General features: G+C 35.5%; 1 protein-coding gene across 1 annotated transcript in view; it reads left to right on the forward strand.

Moving 5' to 3' along the window:
• Positions 1-870: 870 nt before the first annotated feature.
• The window catches only part of LOC115213476, a 78,791-nt gene continuing 55,994 nt past the window's right edge, over positions 871-23,667 (forward strand). The window contains exons 1-6 of the mRNA XM_029782469.2: positions 871-1,009; positions 8,287-8,374; positions 10,807-10,895; positions 14,262-14,334; positions 19,171-19,262; positions 19,675-19,759. Coding sequence (XP_029638329.1) covers positions 958-1,009; positions 8,287-8,374; positions 10,807-10,895; positions 14,262-14,334; positions 19,171-19,262; positions 19,675-19,759 — 479 coding nt within the window. The 5' untranslated portion in view covers positions 871-957. The remainder of the gene's footprint in view (positions 1,010-8,286; positions 8,375-10,806; positions 10,896-14,261; positions 14,335-19,170; positions 19,263-19,674; positions 19,760-23,667) is intronic.

Raw genomic sequence — 23,667 nt, forward strand, 5'->3', positions numbered from 1 at the left:
GTACCTATATGTGTGTACATGTGTGTGCATGTATCATTACATAAAGCATCACTAAAGATCTACGTGCTAAGTGTTGAAGAAATGCTGCATATTTTCAATGTATGGCTTGATAATCAGTTTGTAGAAAGCGTGCACTTTTCTTTAGGTATTCAGTAACATCATCTTGTGCCCCATTGACTACTGGTACAGGTGTGAATTTACTTTCTGAGTAGTGGAACTGGAGATCCAGAAACAGCGGTTCCTAAATGTTTTCTTTTACATTGATTTTGAAAGGCATACTGATATTCACTTGAAAGTTTGCTTATATATCTACATAATATTGTATTTTTTATGCCCCGAACTAATATATCAGGTTTGTATATAAACGTGTGCTGGAATATATAAATGTACATAAATCAAATAAAAATTGTCCCGATCTTTATAAGTATTCTACAGAAATAACACACTTGTCAGAATTTGAGCTTCACTACCTACGAAAAGAAAGCACACACACACACACACACACACACACACACACACACATACACACACACACACACACACACACACACACGCACGCACGCACGCACGCACGCACGCACGCACGCACGCACGCACGCACGCACGCACGCACGCACGCACGCACGCACGCACGCACGCACACAGAAAGGAACAACAAAGAAACAAAAAACATATAGCTTGTGTAAAATGAAGTAAAATTAGTGTGGTTTTACTGAATACACGTAGAAAAAAAATATAAAAGAAATTGATTGTTTCATAGCAATGGTGACTTAAACAAAGCTTGAGCATCTCTTATCAGGAGACTATTCATATTTTTTTACACCCTCATTTGTAGAAGGACCGCCTTCAAAGTTTATATTATCTTTAGCCAATTGCAATTGTGTATAGACTGATACACCGTTATATATAAGAATATAAATAAGCTATATAGCAGATCTGCTATTTTGTTGCTGAACGATGGGAACAAAAATGAATTTGATTTATGTTGTGCCATTTCTATTTCTCGCAGGTACGATGATTTTCTTTTATATAATTTTCAAGTTTCTATATGCACACACACACGAACACATACACACGCACACACACACACACACACACACACACACACACACACGCGCACACACATCAAACATGCCTGCGCGAGCATGTACACACACACGTATGTGTGAGTGTATGTATACTTGCATATATAGTGGGGCGACAAAAAGAAGTTACCATTTCAAAAAACAATGAAGACACCTAATTTTATTTTATTTATTGCAAAAACTCGACATGCGAAATTTCAGCAATATTGAAGACATTTTAGAGGTTGCTACTATCCATTGAACATTTTGTATATTGTTATTTTTCAATTTGTATTTATTGTACATTTTCTGTCCCCTTTCCATTTTCTACTGGCCCTGACATACAACTGTTTAAGAGATTTAAAGCAAAGTGGATGAATATTGACAAGAACAATTACCAAACTTGCAACAGATGACGCTAACAGAGAAAATCTCAGATGCTGAAGAAATGATTCAAATTGTTCAAGCTCAGCTTAATGAACCGCAGCCTCATGATGACTACAAGGAATTGCTCGAGCTAATGCTCATTTTCCTCGGTAGTACCCCCAAGTCAGGAATCAGCTTTTAAGCACCTGGCGATTTTCCCTGAGCACAATGGCTGGCCAAGCTAATTTATTGCATTACAAATTGGATGTTTAAATCTCAGTTTAAACTGAAAGAGAGAGAGAGAGAGAAGGAAAAAGAACTGAGAGATGTTTGCTGCTTTTCAGCTGCGATATACATCAGATCATGATACTTGTCACCCATACACTCATGCGCCTCCCGTTCAGATTTGCATTTTGTGCAAATTCTGCAGCGCTACAAACAAAACAATGACAAAATAGCAAGTGCTGCACTCAATAAAGTTTTTGAGACATTTGTGCTACCTCTCTGAGAAGCTTGTGGCGCTTGCATTCTTTGATTCAGCTGTTTCGCACGATCCAAAAAACAAATGAAGCACGCTCTACAGAAAACAGTTAACTCAAAACCGAGCAAACGAGCATCAATAAATCCTGAATCAGCTGGGTAGAAATAACTGCAGGATTTCATTATTGCCAACACAAAAAGATAGTTTGAAATCCTTGCACTTTTCTTGAAAGAAAAATGCTGAAGAATGGAATGATGATGAAAGATATGTGAAAGCAAGAGATCACATATGGACTCAAAATGGTAAACGACATTGCGGAAAGAGGCGTACGACTGATGGAGGAATACTACAAACTGATAACCAATGATGAAGAGCAGAAACAATACCTTCTTCAGATTGTTAAAACTTACTGGTCGTTACTCTCAAACAAAAACAGGGAAACATTACTCTTGCTTTACAAATAAACTTACATTAGTGGTTATGATGTGTCTACTGGGGAAACCTCCACATAAAAAAGTTAAAGCGATATGCGCTGTAACTCACTACGCACTATAGTGAAGAATGTCATCGTTTTTTTTTCAAACTAGGCTGACTAGAAAATTACTATTTTAAAATCTCACAACGAGAGATCTTCAGCAACAATACTTTGGAGTAAAAATTGTTTGCCAATGTAACAGATCGTGTCTCTTATAGCCAATTGGAGACGATGTCTCATAGGGCTAAATTACAGCAACATTAGTCCTAAACCAGGACTGCCATGTTATGTTGGCAAACAATCTTTACTCCTAGGTTAACTAAGCATATAGCAAACCCGTTCCAGCAAAATATCAACAAGATAATATTTTTGAGCACAAACTGAATTACATTTATTTTTAAAGCTTGGTAGTAACCTCTAATTTTCTCTTTTTCAACCCCAAATTTCGCATACAATGATTCCTTGGGAATATGAATAAAATAGGAAAATTGAAAGAAAAGAAATTCAATGCCTTTTTTGCATCACCCTAATATATATGATATACATATATTTATATTCATATGGTTATACATACATTCATGCACACACACACACACACATATATGTATGTATGTATATGTGTATATATATGTGTGAGTATATGTATATATGTATGTATTTATATATATATATATATATATATATAATATATATATATATATATATATATATATTATATATATATATATATATACACATATATGCATGTATGTATGTTTGTGTATGTATGTAAGGCTAACCAATCTATATAAACCACTCTCTACTTTAAATAATATCTCCATGTTTTTCCAACTAACATTTATAGTGATCTTTGTTGCACTCTTTGTGACATCTTGTAAATTTAACTTGAACAGAATATAGTAGGAAACAATATGCTAATCCGACACTATGTGTATAAAACGTTTCTATGCTTTTTATCTGTAACTTACAGTAACTTTCTTCTTATTGGAGACTTTGACTTACAGATTGACGGCTTATGTGCTTTGTAGTATAAGATTTAGTTAATAAGAAAGGGTAAATCCTATAGGGAAGTCAAGAACTGCAGCCGGTATAATTTGCTTTCCTGTTCATTGTAATTTCTAGGCCTTTTTTAGACGCGCTTTTCCGCAACTCGTCTATTTGATCAAGTATACATCGAAGCATGTTGCTCGGCTCTTAGAATACCGTAAGGTGCTTACAGCTTTCTGCCAGTTGAGCAATGCGATCGATGGATGTTCTACCATAGCGTTCAACTGAGGATTTGTGGCAGGTAAGAGCGAAGACGTTGTTAGGGAGGACTTTAATGCCAAGACCCACTAACAACTACCAGAAATCTCTGGGCTACAAGAACTAGCAATGGTGATGGGACATTACCAGTTCTGGATAAACTCTTGAGGTATGGTAGTGCTGTCCGCCGCGTTTGCCCGCGATGCGTGCTGAACTATGAAAGCGATCTGCATGCATTCGTACAAGGCTCGAATAGTGCTGATTTTTGAATTTATGTCGAACACTTGCTGTCGCATGTAGGACTGATCCGGCTATCGATCGACTCTATCGTGAGGAAGATCGCACTGCCGTCTTCTTTTGGCCGGGAAAGGCAGGCAGTTTTTCTCTGGTGGCTACGGTGGAAGAGTTTGTGGTAGATACCAGTGAAAGAGGTGAAGACTGGTGCGTTCCTCTTTGGCCAGGCCTTCATTAAAACTTCTTCAGGTTTTACTTGGAATGGAAAGTGAGGGTTGAAGAGAAGTGCTCTCTCCCAGTAAAGTTGTGGAAAGGTAATTGAATGTAGCCAGAATGGCGCAAGTAAATGGATCCACAGTCTTTTGGCTGAAATTTATGGGGGAGACAGGAACAATTACCATGGCATATCTGGTTAGCAGGGTAACTTAGGATCTTTGGGGTTCTTTAGTCTCCTCTAGACGGCTCTCCCCTCTATCGGGGAAGTTCATTGTTTATAAGTTTATTGGTAATTGTTATTAACTTTCCTTACATGTGTTTTATGTAAACACACACTGTTCCTTCTTTTTTTATTGTCCTTTTTGTTTTGCATGTGGCCTTTGTTACCAATAAAGATAGCATTATCAATAATATTGATACGCTAACTTTTTGTATTTTGTACGTACTTGATGTGTGTGTCACAGTTACTTAAAAAAATGGCAAAGCGAGAGAGAGGAAGATAGAGAGGAAGTAAGAGTAAAAGAGATAGATAGAGAATGAGTGAGAGAGAGTTAGAGAGGAAGAGAGAATGAGAGAGAAAGTGAGAGAGTGAGAGAGAAAGAGAGAGAGTGAAAAAGACAGTGAGTGGTGACGGCGTTCGTTTTGTGTTTTTAAATGTTTCAGAGAGGAAGTAAGAAAGAAAGAGAGAGCGAGAGCGAGAGAGAGAGAGAGAGAGAGAGTGTGAGAGAGAGAGCGAGAGAAAGAGAGAGAGAGAGAGAAAGAAAGGGAGTGAGAGAGAGTTAGAGAGGAAGAGAGAATGAGAGAAAGACAGTGAGTGGTGACGGCGTTCGTTTTCTGTTTTTAAATGCTTCAGAGAGCACGCCAGAGAGAAAGAAAAAGAGAGAGAGAGAGAAAGAGTGAGAGAGAAAGAGAGTGAAAGAGCTAGTGAGTGGTGACGGTGTTCGTTTATAAATGTTTATCATATTGCAAGAGAAGTAGATACATATACACATTGTTAAATCAAAAGCGGGAGAGAAGAGGGACACAAAGGAAGTGAAAGAGAAAGAGAGAAAGTGAGATAGACAGTAGATTCATAAATCCAAAGAAAAGTTCATACATAGATACATAGACACAGCAAATATTTGACGACAGTTTCACTTTTCATTACCACACGAGGATAAAATTAACTCAACAATGGCTGAGTACTCCACAGACATGCATAACATTAACGTAGTTCTCTGGGAGATTCAGCCTCACACAGAATATGACAAGGCTGGCCCCTTTGAATTACAGTTACAACTTGTGACATATATATATGAATGTAATAGACAGTTTTCGCTTAGGATAAGGAATCCAATAATTGCTTTGATTGAAAACATAAAACAACCACCATCTTCCTTTGAAGTTCTTTGAATATGCACTATGTATTTTAAGGTTAAATAGTAATTCTCATTGCATTTGGGTAACTGAGATATCTTGGTTGGATTATGTAGTCATTGGTGTTACATTACTTTCCATATTCTGTAACTGTCACAATATACTTTTCTAGACTTGAAATTTTTGTGGGAAGAGGCCAGTTGATTAGATTGGCCCCAGTATACAACTGGTACCTAATTTATCGACCCCGAAAGGACGAAAGGCAAAGTCGACCTCGGCAGAATTTGAAATTAGAACGTAAAGACAGACGGTCATAATATACAAACATTCCTCATGGCACCTGATGTGCTAGAGTGGACATGGATCTACCACAGCGGGTTATCCAGATCGTATTTAGATAGAGTATTTGCTAGGTCAGAGGATAGGGACAGCATAGGATGTTCACAATTTAATTTGACCAGCTACACAGATCACAGATTTGTGATATGCTCAGTCGATTTAGATAGGACCCGTAGACAGTGGTCTGGTTACTGGAAATTGAATGGGTCCTTACTGGCTTGCAAAGGCTACAGGCACCGGATTAGTGAACTAGTTAAGCGGTAGTTGACGGGGGAAATCGTCAACAACCGGTGGTAGATCGTTCTTCAGAAAGCGATTAGTGTAGAATCGAAAGCGCTTAGCAAGCGTTTAGCAAAGATATAGATTAGAGGGAGAGTTAGTTAGCAAACTGGAAGAGGCTATTAGTAAAGAACTGTATTAAAAGCTTTCTCCTGGAATGTTTGATCAAATATTGTTACTGGAGAATCACATAAAAATCAATGAATTATAAAATCTTAACGCGAGGCGAAGGGTGGGGGAAAGAAGAAATTAAAATAAAATTAATATACATGTAAGAAATAAGCAGACGTATGCACTATAGATTTATAAGCCCTAAAATTCACTCCATAATGGCTCACGGGCATATGTCGTAGTGGTTTAGAACGTGGGCTACTGATTCCGAGTTCGATTCCAAGCAGTGACCTGAATAATAATAACAACAACATCGAAAGAACCGAAATAGATTTAAACCTTACAAAGCAAAAAAGTGGTACATCAATAGCATAAAAAGAACGTGCTTGTCTTCTTAAGCTAAAATTTATGTAATTATGTTTAAAGCACTGAAAAATCGATGTAGTTAGAATTATTTGAAAACTACAATGATCAGGTTTTGAAAATGTATATTTAACATTTTCTTTTGTATACAAATTTTTATTTATCCATGTCATGCGGGTGTGTGCGCGTGTGTTTGTGTGTGTGTAAGAGTACTGGAATTTGCTTATAGCACTGAAATGCGTAAATATAAAGTTATTCAAGCAGGAAATAAATTAGGTAAAGTTTGTGATGTCAATAAATGAAAATAATGAGAAAAGGTATTACATAGGTTGTTTAAAAATCGTTCAATATTTGGGATAGAGTTTATTTTCAACTAAACGGAAATATATAATTAAAGCAAGCTCCTGGGAAAATGTATTGCTACTGGTAAGACTAAAATGGTCAGCAAATAATGATACATTTATCCAAGATATAGGATCCGTGACCAATGAATACCAGGTAGTAAAATATCTTTCCTCCTTATTTTTATTTATTGACATCAGCTTACATATTTTACGTAACTTAACACCAGCATTTGTCAAAATCTTTATCAAATACTAGCAGTATCGCCCGGCGTTGCTCGGGTTTGTAAGGGAAATAACTATATAAGCATTTTTAGAGAGTTACTTCCCTTATAGATGCCAATTCGGGCTTTCTTAGCCATTTCTGTTTTGGTGTCTTCAAGCCATGAAGTCGTTGTTCTAAAAGAACGCTGGTCTCCTTGACAACGCTTTACGACGTTGATTTCCTTACACTCCCTTCCCCACAGCTTCACGAGGGAGGGAAGAAGGGGGAGAAGCAAACAGGTGCAGGTGTGACCATGGACGCCAACTCCGCCGCCATCGACACACGAAAAATTATGCATTAAAATGGAATAAAAATGATGTTAAATTATTTTTAAAATCGTAGACTCATCGTAGACGCGCGCTAATACTCAGACGGGCTCGATATGAATCACGACTATAAGATACTCGAATTTGGTTAAACTTCACCGCAAAATGTGGGAGTAGTTAGGAATCTAAATCGAAGGGGACAGACACTCACACAACTACAGTTTTATATATATAGATTTACATATGCGTGCGTGTGCGAGTGTTTGTATGTATGAAGAATATGCCCGTACACAGGCTTGTATGTGTATATGTGTATATGTGTGTGTGTGTGTGTGTGTGTGTGTGTGTTACAAAATTAATTGTTATTACCGGTCATAGAATGGCCATTGGTTTCGCACATATAAAATGCTTGGCCATAACAATGGTTACCCTATGATCGACCATAACAATTAACTTCCTAAAAAAGTATATTATTGCTCTCATTTTTTAAAGTGCGCTTCTTTTCGGATATATGAACTGCTGACGATATATATATATATATATATATATATATATATATATATATATACACACACACATATCGCAAGTCCAGGAATAGAGGTGTTGCATTACATTTTTTTCCTTCATTGTCATCATGCAAAATTACCTGGTTCAGCGACATCATGGATATAAATAATGATTATATAATATTACAACATATTGTATGTGATCTATGCTCATCTTTTTAAAGAAAAAAAACAAAAACAATATAGGTGTGTGCGTGTGTGTGTGTGTGTGTGTGTGTGTGTGTGTGTGTGTGTGTGTGTGTGTGTGTGTGTGTGTGTGTGTGTGTGTGAGACCATTTTCTTTATGTTTAGTGTATCATTGGTCACATATTTTTACTAGTTGTAGGTAGTGACGAAATATCTGAGCCGGAAAAAGAATTCAGGAAATGCCGCGATGTTCTAGACAATGTAGCTTCGACAAATTGTCAGTAAGTATATATAGATATAAATATAAAAAATAAAGAATAATAACTTAAGCAAAATCTTAGAAAAACACAGAAAACACAAAAGCATACAAAAATACTAAACTAAAAATTTAAGCACAAAACATAGGCAAAATCACCACAAAATACATACATACGCACAAACACACAAACAAACCACTCATGCACATACACACACACGCTTACAGATTCGTGTATACTTGTTTCGTAATTAAGAAATAAGTGAATGCATAGAAAATATAAGCTAAATGCTACTGAGATCGCTTCTCAGCCATTTTTGTGTAGACCAAAAAAATACTAGTATTCAATATTTAATACTATTAGTTGCGGAAACTATCAGAAGGAAGACAAACATTTTATCCGGTTGTCTTAAGGACCATACTTCTGGATTTTTCCTTAACTCTTGGTATTTTATAACACACTGAAGGCATAGATATAGATGTTATTTACACATAATCATGTGAACTCTAGCGTGTGTAGAATCTCTTGTGGCATGAGTATACATACTTGGCAGTGAATCGCGCACCTTTGTTTTCCACTATTTCTCATCTATACTTTCAAGAAATTGTAGCATGCAGCGGCAAACCGCTTTAACGGTCTGTCAAAGGTGGGGTAGCTAATAGTTGTAAAACACTCGCAAATAGGTAACTGTTGATACTTGACTGCAAAAACTGTTTCGTCTTGCTGGTCGAATGAAAGTAACGAAGTGATTCAAAATTTCAGCAGAGTACCGGATATAGGACTTGTTAGAACAAGAAAAATACATGATCGTCCATTGAGGCTAAAGAAACAACCAGTTCTAAAATATTATTGTGCCAATTGGACTCTGGCCTTTATGGTCACAAGAGTAGGACTCATCTAGTACAAATGTATCACAACCTAAAGGCTTCATGGATAAAGATTTGAAAGCCTCTCTCAAACTTCTCTCTCACCCTAGTTAGAGTTTCTTAATAATAGGGAAAAAGCATAGAGACAGGTGGTAAAAATACTGGAAGTCATAGTTTTGGATCTGCACAGTGGTAGCGTGTGGTTATGTAAACTCTTCTCTGTCCCGATGACAGAAAAGAAATTAGGTAGTATTCTGATGACTAATGAATAAGGTTCTTTGGAGCTGTGATGCTTATTAGTAACGACCAGGACTTGAAAAGGTGTCCTCAACGTTACCCATTCTTCAAATTAGCAAACCAGCCGAGGAGCCACTACGTAGCCTCTGGACGACTGGAATAGCAGCCAAATCTGCCATGGATTTATCATACATTAGAATCTTAAAATGAAAAAAGAAAATATCTTTATGAGGCTTGACATGAGGCCAATCAACAATTTTCAGCAGCAGAAGCAACAATAGCAGCAACAATACCAACAGTATCATCATCGTCATCAACAACAACAGCTGAGAAGCTGATTGCGGCTAGTACTAAGCCTATTTTTTGTAGTGAAGACGAAACAGAACTGAAGAGAACGGAAGTACAAATTCATCACGCATAGAACATCCACACTTTAATTGACAGAAACGACAAAACCAGTCCTCTCACGAAACAGACCTTGTACTTGGGAAATTTCACTCATGAACCAAACGGTGGCTACACATATTTTCGGGGAAGAGAGAGAGAGCGATGGTCACGTTCCTGGAATTAGACTAGTTATTTGTTGTAAGCGAGTGGCTTTTAAAATTCCTTCGTTTCTTTTGCTTTTTCCTCAGTGCTTATGCACCAACCCTGACAAACAACGAAAGAAAAAATATACAGTAATATTCTCTGTTCAGTAAAGTTAACGACTGCAAGTTATAAGCTCGTCCTACGCCAGAGTCGATAGTTAGAACTAGATCTACGAACGAACCACGAAGCCTCACAGAATTCAGGAACGAATGGAAATAATTTGTTCCTTTAGAATAAGTGTGCAGGGAACTACCACACCACAAGCTAATGTTTTAGAATAACCAAAAGCTATATGACTACGTGAATGTTTTGAAAGTGATATCTATCACTTATGTCTTTATCAATGAATTTCAACGAAAGAAAATGAAGGCTTAAGAATTTTTGCAAAGGAATGTGAAGGCTGAAACCGACTTCATGAGATTCATGAAGAGAGGTTAAAGCAACCAGTCAAAATGGAGCGTTGTTGTTATTTACCCAATGACGACACTGGTTAAGTAGATCTATGATGAAAAGTATTCCAAATGTGACTCTTCTGTCTATAGTCTAGACAGACATAATATTCATTATTCAGTGTTATTTTTTGATAGACGGTAGGGAGTGATTCGATGAATATTTGTATGCTATTTCTGTTGCCTATTATTTCTGTTACCTGTTATTGAAAAAACAGATGATTTTAAAAATTTAACGCAGTATTTGATTAAGTAATATTGATGATATCTGATCTGATAGATTTTTGCTAAGCGTTGTTAATAATCTTTTCAGACGTGCACTAAATATTCACTTGTGCACTAAAATGCTCAATGGGCGAATAGGAAGTCGTGGAAAACAAGAACTTGATCGTCTGAAATGCAGTAAGTATATAATTCAAACTTCTTGTTTTCAGTTCTCATCTATATGTAATGAGATGAGATATTATATCTTGCTTCAAATTAGTAGTTATTGCATGGCATACAAATTTGAATTACTGGATAATGTCTGACTCTAAAACATATTCATGTTGAGATAAACTCTCAGTTAATATATAAATCAACAAAATATTTACACTAACTTAAATGCTATATTTTGCATGTCCGTAAAATAATTAGTTCTCTTGTTGAAATGGAGTAGCACGACAAAATAAATTTCTGGCAATTATTTACATGTTTTCTTTCAAACTGAACTGACAATATACAAGTGCTATACAACAAAAAAGTAGATTTCTTTTGGCTAGTAAAGCTTGCGAAGGTACCAAAAAACAATTAGTGAAAGCTTGTGAGTGAAGTTATGGTTTTTACACCTTTATATGGGGGAGTGTTAATTTGCACGTTTGTAGGTATGTATGCATGTATCTGTTTGTCGGTCTGTCCATCTATCTATCTATCTATCTATCTATCTATCTATCTATCTATCTATCTATCTATCTATCTATCTATCTATCTATCTGTCTGTCTGTCTGTCTGTCTGTCTGTCTGTCTGTCTGTCTGTCTGTCTGTCTGTTTATCTATCTATCTAAGTACGTACATATGTAGGTTTCTTTTCTTTTTAATTTATTAGAATTATTTCTAGAAGGCAGGATCTAGTTTCTTAGAAAGGAACAAAGCTCCTTTGATAAGACCGATAAGTGTACGATGCTGAACATCAGTAAAAGCATTGTATATTTTTATAGTTCCACTTACAAATCCTATTAGTAACGTAGTTTAGCCGGTCTCTTACTAGGAAATCCTCGCTTTTCCAAATTGTCCTTTAGACATTTAGACAAATAAGAATTTGTAAACAAGGTAGAGCAGCTGCTGGTTTCGAAGAAATTGACCACAAACATTCATCTTCTCGCTGATTTGGGGTGAGATGTTCACATCTGCAGGGCAGATAAACTCTACATGATTTTTTTAAAAATAATCTTTTCTAAATAATCATATCTGGAATGTTATGTTTGCGTTCGGTAAAAGTTTTGTTGAGGGTGTTCCAGCAATATTCTTAGTATTGATATGCATGTATTCAATAACAGAGGTATTGTTGATATCAATCTAAAGGCAGTCTTTTCTGCGGTTGGCAATGTATATTGTTTTAACAATAGCTTCATGTCATAGTGGGAGGTAATACTTTGGTGAGATTCTGGGAAGTTTCTAATTACAAGTGTTGTAGACTCTACAGAAGAGTGTTATAATTATCATTTACATTTACATCTTGGAAGTTTAAAAATCTTACTGTCTAATTAAACACTTCACAGCTATCATCTGCTCTCGTATCGCAAAATCATAACCTTGAAGATGTGATGTGATATCGAGCACAAAAGTGGTTAAACTCCATTATCATCCTCCCCAAATTTACAGGAAACACATCCATGCGTAATGTGTTTTGTGTTATGCAGCGTATTTTGCCGAAGTATTCTAAACCTGTAATTCTGAGCTCACAATGGAAGTCTTCAGGGAGTGAGTGCATTATGAGTATTTCGCTGCCAATCCGTAGGATGTAGCTCTCACTTCGTTTGTGAGCACTTGGTTGATGCATTTATTTTTGTTGCCGTTGTTTAGAGTATGTTGAGTGAGTAGACTACGATTGATTACCCATTGACTACAATTGACTATGCTCAACAAAATAATAGTAGCATCATATACACAAACACATACATACTCACACATATTACAATATGACACACATTTCTGCAGCAATGCACATACAAACACACAGACCTATATGTATATAAGAGACAAACATACACATAGATAACTACGTATGAGGAAAAACTACTTTCACATTCCATATACACACACGTACGCACACATGTACATAAAATAAATATGCACACGCGCACGTACAAAAATCACACAAAAGCACATAGTGATTCATTCTACAAAGTTGGTACCTCGTTGAACATATATTCTTTAGATAGTAAAGAGGAATCTTAATGAGATGTTCTTAATTAAAAAAAATAACCTTTGAAAGTGGTTGGAGGATCTCTCTATGTATATTGAATATTTTCTTTTTGTTTATTTTTATGAGATTTGTAAATAGAAGTTTTTCAGTTTAAATTCACTTCATGGAAGTTAAATGCTTAGCGATGGATATTACTGTTTAGAAGACTTAACTTATCAAAGAAGAGGTATAATTTCCCCCCTAAAGCTGTTTGTTGGAAGTTGATGCTTCTGAAGAGGAATAATCTACAATTTCTATAAAGATCACCAGAAACAAAAAGAGAATTTAGTGTGTAGTACCAATATGTATAGGCCGACTATGCCACCGACCACTTCGCAATCATTTGATACCACATTAACATCAAATAATTCATTTATGTTTGCTTTTTCTTTCTTTCCATTGTGCATTGTTATGAAATAGGTAAGATGTTTGGACATGTCCGTTAAGTTCAGTCATACATTCACCGCAGAGCAAGTTCACAGTCAACAATTCAACGTTTCGATTTTTCAATAAAATAGTTTTTAACTATTGATGGTGAGATACTATGGATATATTTTCTCGATAAACTTTCCTTGCAGTGAATTTTCCTCACGTTGAACTTTCCTCACGGTGAACTTTCTTCACGGTGAATTGATGGTGGTGACCTTTCCCTGCGGTGAATTTACCTGTAATTATAAGTGGATTGTAAAATTATCTCGATTTCTGAGTATTTGATTGTAATTGATTTGACAGAGTTCAGTGCTGCAATATCTATTGGGTTTGATACGCTGCATAATAATACTTAATGTTAAACTGAAATCGCACTTATTTTTGTTTGAGATCATTTTGACTCATTCGATTACAGCACATATGTTACTCCAGAGAAACGTGTGGATATGTGTCAATATAGTCATTATTTTATAATCTGCACTTTATTTAATTTATCTGTTATACTTTCAAATTATGCCATTTTCTTTTATTCTTTTACTTGTTTCAGTAATTTGACTGTAGCCAGGCTGGAGCAGCGCCTTTTAACGAATAGGACTTATTCTTTGTAAGCCTAGTACTTATTCTATCGGTGCCTTATACCGAACCGCTAGGTTACGGGGACGTAAACACACCAATATCGGTGTGTGTGTGTATATATATACGACAGGTTTCTTTCAGTTTCCGTCTACCAAGTGCACTCATAAGACATTGGTTGACTCGAGGGTATAGTAGAAGACACTTGCCCAAGGTGCCATGCGGTGGGACTGAACCTGGAACTATGTGGTTGGGAAGCATGCTTTTTACCGCACAGCCACTCCTGCACCTGTTATTGTTGTTATTTTTTTTTATCTTTAAAGAGAAAGAAATTAACATTTGTGGAATAAAAGACATTCGGACTTGTAAACAATTAAAGCAAAACGATTTATGCAGGTAAGATGAAATAAAATCTTTGAATTGTCATGTATTTCAACCACTATACATCGATGGGGCAAGTCAAATGTTATCGAAATAAAGTAGCGAAGGGATCACAGTCAAAAGAATCATTAAGAATAGCTCAACCCACGTGGTTTGTAATTATAGTTATGTCACAGTTGTTCTATAAAACTCGTGATCATTCACTCTTATTCACTATTATCAGAAAAATGAAAATGAAGTACCTTGTCCTACGTAACTCCTATTGGATGTTTTCAATGTCGAATGTAAATTCAAATGGCCAGATGGAAACCAACTACTATTACTATATCACATTAATTTAAATCTCTTATTTTCTATATAATGCTACATATATACATGCACACGTTTATTAACACACACACACACACACACACACACACACATGTATATCTCTTATTATAAAAGGCAGATTTTATCTGCCTCCCTTTGGGAGTTATACAAATCTACAATATAGGATTTCTTCAATTACAATTTACCTAGCATTTTTAAGAGTACAATGCATCGCGTCATGCCAGGTCCAGTTTTTAAAATTTAAACTCCAATTAAGCAAAATTTACAGAAAACTCACATTCTGGTGTGTGTGTCAAATGCTTTTCTTAGTCTGGTTTACACCACACGCAAACGCACACACACAGTGTGCAATGAATAAAATGAAACTAATTCACTGTGTGTTGACAGGTAGAAAATAGAATGCGATGGCGATGGCTATGGCGATGGCGATGGCGATGGCGATGGCGATGTAATATTTGTTTCTCTCTATGACGCTCATAAAAGCATTGATGTACATGTGTGCGTGCGTGAGTGTGTGTGTGTCATTCCTCACACACACGCATACACATACATATATGAGAGTGGCAAACACAAACGTTTCAAACAACTACATACAAACACGTGTGTGTTTGTTATTAGTAAAAAAAGGCGCCAAAACACAACTCACTTATCATTCCAACACATTTGCAAAGACACACGGACGGTCGAATAACAATACAGAAAAGGTAAATTGTTTTTTTATTTTACTCTGTATATATTTTATTATATAATATTATATATAGATATATGTATATATAATTGCAGTATGAAACTGTTTATGTATAAACAGACGACACTTATATATAGTTATTAATAAATGTATGCATCCGTTTAATCCTTTCGTTACCAAACCGCCCGAAAAAAATTTTGGTTAATGTGACCAAACCGCCCGAATTTACCTATTCATATTTAAATGAGAATATCAGAGTAAATCTCTTTAGAACATTCGTGAAAACACGTATTATACTTCGTAAACACTTCAAATACAGTTTTGTACAAAAATCGAAGTGTAATTTTAATTCCGTGAATTATGGGAGATTTTTTTCCGAAATTTGTTCCTATTGTGTTTTCAAAATTTGTAATTCTGACAAAAAATGGATACGAATTTCATTATATCAAGCAGCGAGTCAGAATTCGAAGGATTTTCTACTGAAGACCTTCATAAATCAAACTCTATGACTGAAAAAAAAAAGCATGTGGTATTTGATCTCAACCTAAACAAAGCGAAAGAAACGATAGTTTGTTATTTCCCACAACCTTAAATGAAATTAAGGCCTATTTTGCCATAAATATTATTATGGGTATTAGAAAGTTACCCAGAATAACAAATTCTATCGTAAAATTTTGTTGTATACCCAATTGAATATTAGCTAATAACCCATTTTCTATAGCGATGTTTGAACAAAATTTTAATAATTTTATATATTGTTGAATTTACCTGTATCTACCTGCAATTAGAGTCACTTTGTGACAAAAATTATAGTATAGAATTGGTTGAGAACATTTCACTAAATTATCTTCCAAAAATCAGATTAATATATTCATAAATAAAAAAGTTATAGTTGTTTAATGAAACCAGACTAAATTTATGATTACGTTAGAAATTAATTGAAACACATAAGGGGTGTATTTTGGTCAGAAATATAGTAACGAAAGGGTTAAGAAAAACCAAAAAATATTTTATTCTTTGTAAATGTTGTGTTCAAAATAACATTTTCTTTTAAGAATGTGTATATAACAAAGTATGTGTATATAACTACGTGGCTTATATCTTTATATATAAGAGTGAAGTTGTGTGTCTGTCTCCTACGATTTAGATTCGTAACTACTCCCACATTTTGCGGTATAGTTTAACCAAAAGCGGGTATCTTATAGTCGTGATTCATATCGAGCCCTTCTGGGTATTAGCGCGCGTCTACGATGAGTCTACGATTTAAAAAAAATTTACCATCATATTTTTCCATTTTAATGCATATTTTTCGTTATTATATAAGGGAAGTAACTCTCTAAAAATATCTACGATGTGTCAACGATTTAAAAAAAAAATTACCTTAATTTTTTTTCAATTTTTAATGCATTTTTTTGCTATTTTTTGGCTATAACTCTCAAAAAATGCTTATATAGTTATTTCCCTTACAAACCCGAGCAACGCCGGGCGATACTGCTAGTATATATATAAATCTTTAGTTAAATATATTCAATGAGAATATTATATACTGAATTTATATTGAGTGCTCTGTTGTATCAAAGTATTAATACTATTAAAGTACCTATGTATCTAATACGAGCCATTATATATATTTTATATAATATATTATTATTATTATTATTATTATTATTATTATTATTATTATTATTATTACTATTATTATTGTTATTATTATCAGGAAATCAATATTAGAAAATTCTTCAGAAAGATATATACGTTTGCAAAATAATTGTGGTATTAAAAATATAAATATATGTAAATATATGTATATGTATAAGTATAAATATATAATAATAAATATGACAGTTTAAAAGTTTCGAATTAAGTTTTTAAAGCATCTTACGTTCATTTCGCAGAAGTGTTGTCCCTATAATAGAATCCTATATTGATAAGCATTTATAGACAACTCTTCTGCTCTTCAGAGATATAAAATGTGAATTTTGTATAATTTATCGAATGGTAGTTTTTTAAAAATATGAAGTAATATGGGAAAATAGTGTTTGTTTGAAATATAAATAAAAAATAAAAAATTACTGCTTTTGATTTTGGTAAGTACACTTTAGTATGAGAGTCTTTAAATCCATATATACCTTCTTGTTTAGTTTTCTGTAATAATCCATAATAATTATGTGTAAAATCCATTATATTGTTCTGTATTCCAAATATAGTTCATAGACTTAGATAACATAGAATAATGAAATCCTCTATTTATAAGCATTTATAGCTAACTCTTCTGCTCCTCAGAAATATCAAATGTGAAATTAGTATAATTTAACGAATGGTAGTTTTTTTAAAATTATGAAGTAATACGGAAAAATGATGTTTGTTTGAAAAAAAAACTGCCATTCGTTAACAAGGGTGCCCAGTTAAGATATCTATGGGCCAATGTCTCTTGGATGGGGTGAGGATTATAGAATTAGTTTTGGGAAAGAATGTGCAATACGCTTAGTGCAGTATGAGAAGGGACAAGGCGCATTGTAGAAAACGGGAGAAAAAAAAATGAAACGTGTGTAAAAGGCTTGGAGGACGGAGAGTATGAAGCTATATACTTTAGAAGAGCAGAAGCTGTAGGAGAGATATACGAAGCAAAGTGGTGCAAAATACCTCTACCAGCAAGGGATTAGAGTGTATTTCTGAATGAATCATCATTGAATTGCTGTTCAGTCCGAAACAGTTCTGATCGAGGAGACTTACTTCAACGGCACTGTAGCCGTGACCTGACCTCCTCGTCTCATTTCACACGCACACACACACACACACACACACACACACACACACGCTGACGTGTATGTATGTATGTATGTATGTATGTATGTGTGTGTATGTATATATGTAGAATGGGGATAGAAATAAGCTGCTATTTGTCACAGATTGAGCTATCTCGTAGAGGTCCCATGGTCTCGTTTATTAGTCCTTTTGAAAGTTGTCTCAAGAATGTATGACAGCTTCGTTTCAGACATGACAGCAGTTCTCCAAAATCGATCTCATTGAGTTTAGTACAAATCAAAAACTGAACATGGCTGAAATATTTTCTCTCACCACCGAGTCATCCTAGTATTTAAGATACAAATTTGGCCGCTATCAAAATTTCGTAATATAGTTACCGAGGTTGTATTTGTTGGGCTTTGAGAGGTGATGTGATTGCGTTAAGGGTAAGGAGATTGTTGTATAAGACCCTTTATTTGATATGTGTAGTAACAGTGCATTGGTACAACTAGTATGTCCTCTTTGTTGTATGTTTTCAAGGCCTGTTTATAGTGACAATAAAGGCGGGAGTATGCATTTGATAACTATATCCGGAACATTAATTTCTAATCCAAGAGATGAGAAATTAATGGAGTCTTAGTCTGGCGGATTTTAGTATTGTATGATTCCAGAACCTTAAATGTAAACTCATATAGAAAGAGTTCTCACAAAAATGCTGTAAAAAATAGTGAACATTTTTACGATTATTTTCGATTCTCTCTGCCCAACATTGCTCGCCAAAGCTACATCTTTTGACTTCATACAATTATGGAATCGAAAGTTTGGCTATAGATGCAGTCATCTTGTTTCGTGCAAATGTATATACATATACACATATATATATATGTGTGTGTATGTAGAATGTCTGTGATAATACTATAATATAGGAACTTATAATTTAGGACAAATTAATTAGATCAAGAAAATGTAAGCTTTAAAGATTCGATAAAATGTGGCAGAAATGCACAAAAGCATGCAGATACAGTTCTTCGTTGATGTAAAATATTAATATGAAGCTGTGGTAATTTGAGCATTTTTTTCTTTTTCAGTTACCTTGAAGGAATGAAAAATTGTTTATATCAACAAGAGTGTACCGAGCATTATAAACTGTTGGACAAGCACTACACCGATAGCTGCCTTAGTAGGTTCTTTTATTTAATGCTTTCAAAGTTATTCATCAAGAATAGTGGTATATCATTGAAATAAAATTATAATTATTAAATTTCTCAAAGAATTTGTCATCTTTTCAATTCATTTTCGACTACTACATAGAGATCAAAATAGCATTTTTATAAATATCTTAATTTTGACTTGCTATACAAATATATTATCATTTAGAAATTACGTTCGTATTATTACTCGCAAATTGGGCATTTGAGCGCTTGCTATCACAAGCAGGATTTCTCATTATTACTAACTTTAAATCATCTCATTACATTTGCAGGAAATATAATACAATTTCTTCTAATCCATATTTATAAAATCTAAACATACCTATCCTAAAGTATACCATATTTTATTGTTCTTTTTTTACGACTCTATTTTTTTTTCAGAAACTCCCTGTCACACGAACAATGTAGACAATTGTAAGATCCAAATTACAGAGCCAAAAACAAAGTCAACAGAAACTATGTGTCCGTAAGTAAATTAACAAATTTAAGTACCTAACTAAATGAAATGCTAATTTTGATATTTTATATATGCATATATAACGTGGTGATACGCAACCATAAATTTGTAAGGCTGGGATATAGTCAACTGAAATATCATCAGTAGATGACAATTACTTATCTATACCGAATCTAGATATAAACGGAATTCTGACGTAGGATATCTATCTGGTTTCTCATAACAATGGCGACGATATGTTTGTGCTCGTGTGTGTGTGTGTGTGTGTAAGTGTGTGTGTGTGTGTGTGTGTGTATGTGTGTGTGTGTGTGCGCGTGTGTGTGTAAACCTATATCAATTATCCTTTTGTTTTCTTTTATTAGTAACAGACTGATGGGTATCGCCATGCTAGAGTGCCACCAATTTGGTACTGTTTCTTATTATATTTAGATTTCGGTGAAAGCGAGAGTGTGGTGTCACTATCCTCGGTTTCGATCGTTGCAGTGACGTCGGTTCGTGTAGAATCACCAATAGTAGAATAACTAATTGCTTCTTGAATGTATTTACATCCACTCCATATAGAGTTTTCAATTTCTGTGGCAAAATGTTGAAATGCTGCTGACATAAGTACCTTAAGCAGTAGCCCTATGTGGTCTTCACTTATAATGAGGAGAGTAGGATTAAGGAAGAGAAACATTATAGCCGAAGAACAGCAGTGAATGGGGCTTAGATTAAACTGAAAAGATATTTCTAAACAATACAAAGAAATGAATGTAGATTAAAATCCACCATCTCTCTTACTTCGAGCTTCTTTCCTCATTGTATTATTTTGCTTCTCTCACTGACGTCTTCATTCTCTTGATCACATATTCTAAATTGGTTTCCCTGTTTGTCGTCAACTACTACTACTACTACTACTACTACTACTACTACTACTACTACTACTACTACTACTACTACTACTACTACTACTACTACTCGTGATGGTAAGATCGGTGATTTTAGTAGTAGTAGTAGTAGTGGTTATGGAAGATTACTCTTCGCATACGACAGTTTCCGGAATTTTCATCTCGATATTTAAAAAAATATTATTTAATTGTGGGGTTGGAGATAAAGCATAACATTTTAAAAACCCATGGGACTGATGCCATCACTATAGCTGATATTCAATGGCGAGCCCCTTCAAAATAAACTCAAACTGAATATCAGTATGCTCTCTTTTGTAAGATGAGCTGAGAGTACATTACGTAAGGATGCAGGGCATCTTGAGTAAGTTACCAGATTTATTTAAGGAAATATAAGTAAAAAAAAATTATAGACGCGTGAAGAAAACGCATGCTTGCATACTACATACGTACTATTACATACACTCGCAAACACAATCTCTCATTTTGTGTGTGTGTGCGCGCGCGCGTGTGTGTATGTACGTATATATATATATATATATATATATATATAATATATATATATATATATATTACGGAGATGTACTTGCATAGCAAGTGACTTGATCTGAGATCGTGTGCCGGAACGAAAACAATTGCAGCGTGGAAGGTGTTTATAAGCCATTTAAGAAACACACAAAACCGTTAGATTCACTTCAACATTTAAATTTAATTTGTCAAAATATTTTCGTCGCTTTGAGACCGCGACCTTTTCACTGACAAAAGTTCGTGCTGCATCTCAGACGTGCCGCCGATGACAAGTTAAATTTAAAAGTTGAAGTGAATCTAACGGTTTTGTGTGTTCTTTATTAAATCGTTTATAAACACCTTCCACGCTGCAATTATATATATATATATATATATATATATATATATATATATATATATATATATATATATATATATATATATATATCACACGATCAGGTGACCGACCAGACTATCATCGCTGGTCACAATGCGTTTTGCACCGTTTTAGCCTTCGATCGACGCCATCGCGCTGGTTAGGCGAGCAGGCCAACATTCTCACCTGATCGGAAAGGAAACTAGAGCAACGTGAAATGAAGTGTTTTGCTCAAGAACACAACGCGCCGCTCGGTCTAGCGATCGTAAGAACAAAGCCTAACGACTTAGCTATACACCTTCATTCCCCCGCACGCATACACCTTCTTCCCCGCGCGCCCACACGCATATACCCATGGATCAAACATCGCTTTGTGTTCTTGAGCAAAACATATAGACATCCACCAAGGTAACTTACATTTATATATATACATGTATGTATGTGTGTGTGTGTTAATGTAATGGAAGCAATTGTCGGCTTTATAATGTGAGAGCTATAATAACAATATAATTTTCTCTATAGTGTATTTTTGTAATTCTACAAATGGATATTTGGATGTACCTGTCATGAATGAGGATTTATCCGGGATTTGTATTCTACATACATTTACTGGTATATACTTGTTGGAAATATGTGTGTGTATGTACGTTTGTGCACGTGTTGTGTGTACGCGCATATGTGTGTGTGCGCGTGGGTGTATGTGAGTGTGTGTGTGTATGTATGCGTGTGTGTGTGGAAGTATGTGAGTGTATACGTGCATGTATGTGTATTGTATGTGTGCGGTGTGTGAGGGAGGTATATGTGCATTCGTGGATGTGTACGTATGTGTGTGCATGTGTACGTGTATATAGAAATAAAAACAATAATTTATAAAACAATAAGTTATAAACAATTAAAAAACAAAAAATTATAAAAACAATAAAATATGAAAATTAAGGTTGAAAGGAGATAAGGAAGTTAATACAATATAAATGGCGCAATTACAAGTAAAAATGAAAAATGTGAAAAAGAAATTAAGTTGCTTGTTGCGGGAGGTGTAGAAGCAGTCAATAGGAGGAGGGGGTTGTGTTTAGTTCGTGGGGGATAGTGCCTGTAAATTAAAGACAGCGCTGTTCCAGGCGGAGACGAGAGTGTGTGGATCCGTGGTGTAGAGTGAGGCCAAAGACGGAGATGCTAGAGGGGGAATGGTTGGCCAAGCGAAAAAGACGGGCGACGGGAGTGTTCGAACGTTGCCGAACATCCCTTAGATGTTCGGTGAACCGGTCGGCCAGTCGACGGCACGTCTGACCTACATATAGTTTCCCACAGAGGTTGCATTTAATGCATTATATGAGGCTAGAAGAAGTGCATCTGAAGGAATTTGTAATGTGAACAGTTTGTAGGTTAGAACCAGCGAGAGAGGTAGTGTTGGTGATGAAGGGGTAGGTGTTGTAGCGGGATCTAGAGCACGGGGAGGATCCATGTGGGGCTGGGAGGGAAGAGGAGAAGGTGCTACGGACCAGAAGATCGCGTAGGTTCCGGGCGCGTTTGAGGACAAGAGTGGGTTGAGGAAAATGGGGCGGGTGGTGGGATCGAGTTGGAGACGACGAAAGGCCCGTAGTATCCTACGACGAAGGAGTAGAGTGGAGGGGTGGAAAAGAAAGGGAAAAGGGGTGCGGTTAGGGGTTTGGTGAGGGGAAGGAGAAAGGGCGGTGGTGCGATAGATTCGACGAGCGCGGGCAAGGGCGTTTTGGACAAGGATTGAGGGGTATCCTCGATGCCTGAACAGGCGGGCCAGGTACTGGGACTGGGTCTCAAAATCCTGGTTACAGCTGCACAAGCGTCGGAGGCGGAGGAACTGGGAGTTGGGTATATATATATATATATGAAAAATCAACGAAAATGCACATTGTAAATGAAAAAAGGCTTTTTATGAAAGGTAACGACAAATATATACATTTAGATGGACTGAGGTAGTAATAAAAGTCATTACTATGAGATGATTATAAAGTCAGAAAACAAAGCATACCATGGTTTCTGAAAAGCTATTCATTGCTTCGTATACACCGGCTAATACAAGGTGTCAGGTCTAATAGTTCCTGAGAAAAAAGATTATTTGAAAGGGAGGTAAGTAGTCCTGGATTATTTGTAAGGGAGGTAAGTAGTTCTGG

The sequence above is a fragment of the Octopus sinensis genome, linkage group LG6 (assembly GCF_006345805.1).
Source record: "Octopus sinensis linkage group LG6, ASM634580v1, whole genome shotgun sequence".
NCBI classification, from domain to species: domain Eukaryota; kingdom Metazoa; phylum Mollusca; class Cephalopoda; order Octopoda; family Octopodidae; genus Octopus; species Octopus sinensis.